Source organism: Trematomus bernacchii, unplaced genomic scaffold, assembly GCF_902827165.1.
Source record: "Trematomus bernacchii unplaced genomic scaffold, fTreBer1.1, whole genome shotgun sequence".
Classification (NCBI taxonomy): Eukaryota; Metazoa; Chordata; class Actinopteri; order Perciformes; family Nototheniidae; genus Trematomus; species Trematomus bernacchii.
Genome location: NW_022987627.1, coordinates 257090 through 258899, shown reverse-complemented (window position 1 = coordinate 258899; position 1810 = coordinate 257090). Strand labels below are relative to the sequence as shown.

The window sequence follows — 1810 nt, the reverse complement described above, 5'->3', positions numbered from 1 at the left end:
CTGGATTCGCTTCTGGCCGGGTTCAATCAGAGGTCTGACCAGCACGTGAGATCCTAAGTTACACCAGGTCAAAAGTCAACGTTTATCTCCACCCTATCTACCCTACATTCCCTTCCCATGGGGGTTTTTCACATAAAGTATCCCTTTTCAGACATTTAAACTTTTCTTCACCTATTTAACGATGTCTTTAACGACTTAAAAACAACATCTGGCTTTTAGGGGTGAAAAAAGGCCAAGTTGGTGTGTGAAAACAGAATCTCTGGATCAGTGAGTTTGAAAGTAAGAATAACATTCCTATTCTAAGTGATTATCAAAACCCGTTTGTGATTACATAAAACAGTTCAAACAATACATGTTCACTAAAATACAATTCAAAATAATACATGTTTACTTCAATACAGTGTAGAATCATATCTTTTTACTTCACTTCCTACCTTACTAATCGCACCTACAGGGTAACGTGGAGAGGATTTGTGTCGGAACCCTGTAGACTCACCACAGAGGTCCGTCCTAGGTCCCCTCCTATTTTCTCTGTACACCAATTCACTTGGTTCTATCATTCACTCTCATGGCTTCTCCTACCACAGCTATGCAGACAATACTCAACTGATCCTGTCCTTTCCCCCGTCTGAAACCGGGGTGGTCGCCATCTCTCAGTGGATGTCTGCACATCACTTGAAACTCAACCTCGATAAAACAGAAATGCTCTTCCTTCCTGGAAAGGGCTCCCCCGTCCATGATCTTACTATCACCATTGATCACTCAGTTGTTACCCCGAGTCGGACTGCAAGAAACCTGGGTGTGATACTGGACGACCTATTGTCCTTCTCTGCCAACATCGATGCGACAACCCCTTCCTGCAGATACACACTTTACAACATCCGGAGGATACGCCCTCTACTGACCCAGAAGGCAACGCAGATTCTGGTCCAGGCTCTTCTCATCTCACGCCTGGACTACTTCCAATCCCTCCTGGCTGGACTACCTTCATGTGCCATCCGACCTCTACAGCTCATCCAGAACGCAGCAGCTCGACTGGTCTTCAACCTGCCAAAATGTTCCCACACTACACCGCTCCTCCGCTCTCTTCACTGGTTACCAGTGGCTGCCCGAATCCGCTTTAAAACACAGGTACTGGCCTACCGTGCCGTGAATGGATCAGGCCCATCCTACATACAGGACCTGGTCAAACCATACACCCCAACCCGCTACATCTTCCGTTGCAGACTGAAAACACACCTTTTTTCGATTGCACCTCGGCAAATGAAATCTCCATTGGCTTCCACCACGTCAAGATACACACGGCTCTGCAACAGCCATCACCATCAACCCAGCCAGCAAGGAGGTCTCGTGGATGTCTCGTATAGTACACGTACCCCCCACCTACACAGCAGCCCATGCACCATCACCCCCACCTACACAGCAGCCAGACCCACTGTCTTAGAAGACGAACAAAGACCTTGACACTGTCTTTACATTTATAATGAATAGTTGGTTGAAAGTTCTGATGTTCAATATTGTAAATAGAGAGATTTTCCAGTTTCTTATATTTATATAAATTGTTGGTTGAAAAAAAAGTTTGAATGCTCAATTTGTATTTGTACACATCACATGAACCTTGGTATGTAATATAGTCATTATTCAGTCCTAACGTATCTCAGTCCCTGCTGTGGTGAAAGTAGAGTGATAAACACCTACCATGGCCAGGTAAATACGATTAAGCTGTCACTATGGGGTTATATTTGTCTGAACATAAAAATAATTTGTGTGTAAATATGTGATTTGTAAATGTAAAACACCATCCACAAAT

The 1810-nt window shown here is 44.3% G+C and overlaps 1 protein-coding gene across 1 annotated transcript; it reads left to right on the top strand.

The window, feature by feature from the left end:
• Positions 1–587: 587 nt before the first annotated feature.
• Positions 588–1464, top strand: LOC117484534 (the record flags this gene model as incomplete). Its single annotated transcript, XM_034132963.1, has 1 exon — positions 588–1464. A coding segment is annotated over one exon (877 nt), but the record flags the coding sequence as incomplete, so codon positions are not given.
• Between the last annotated feature and the right edge of the window lie 346 nt (positions 1465–1810).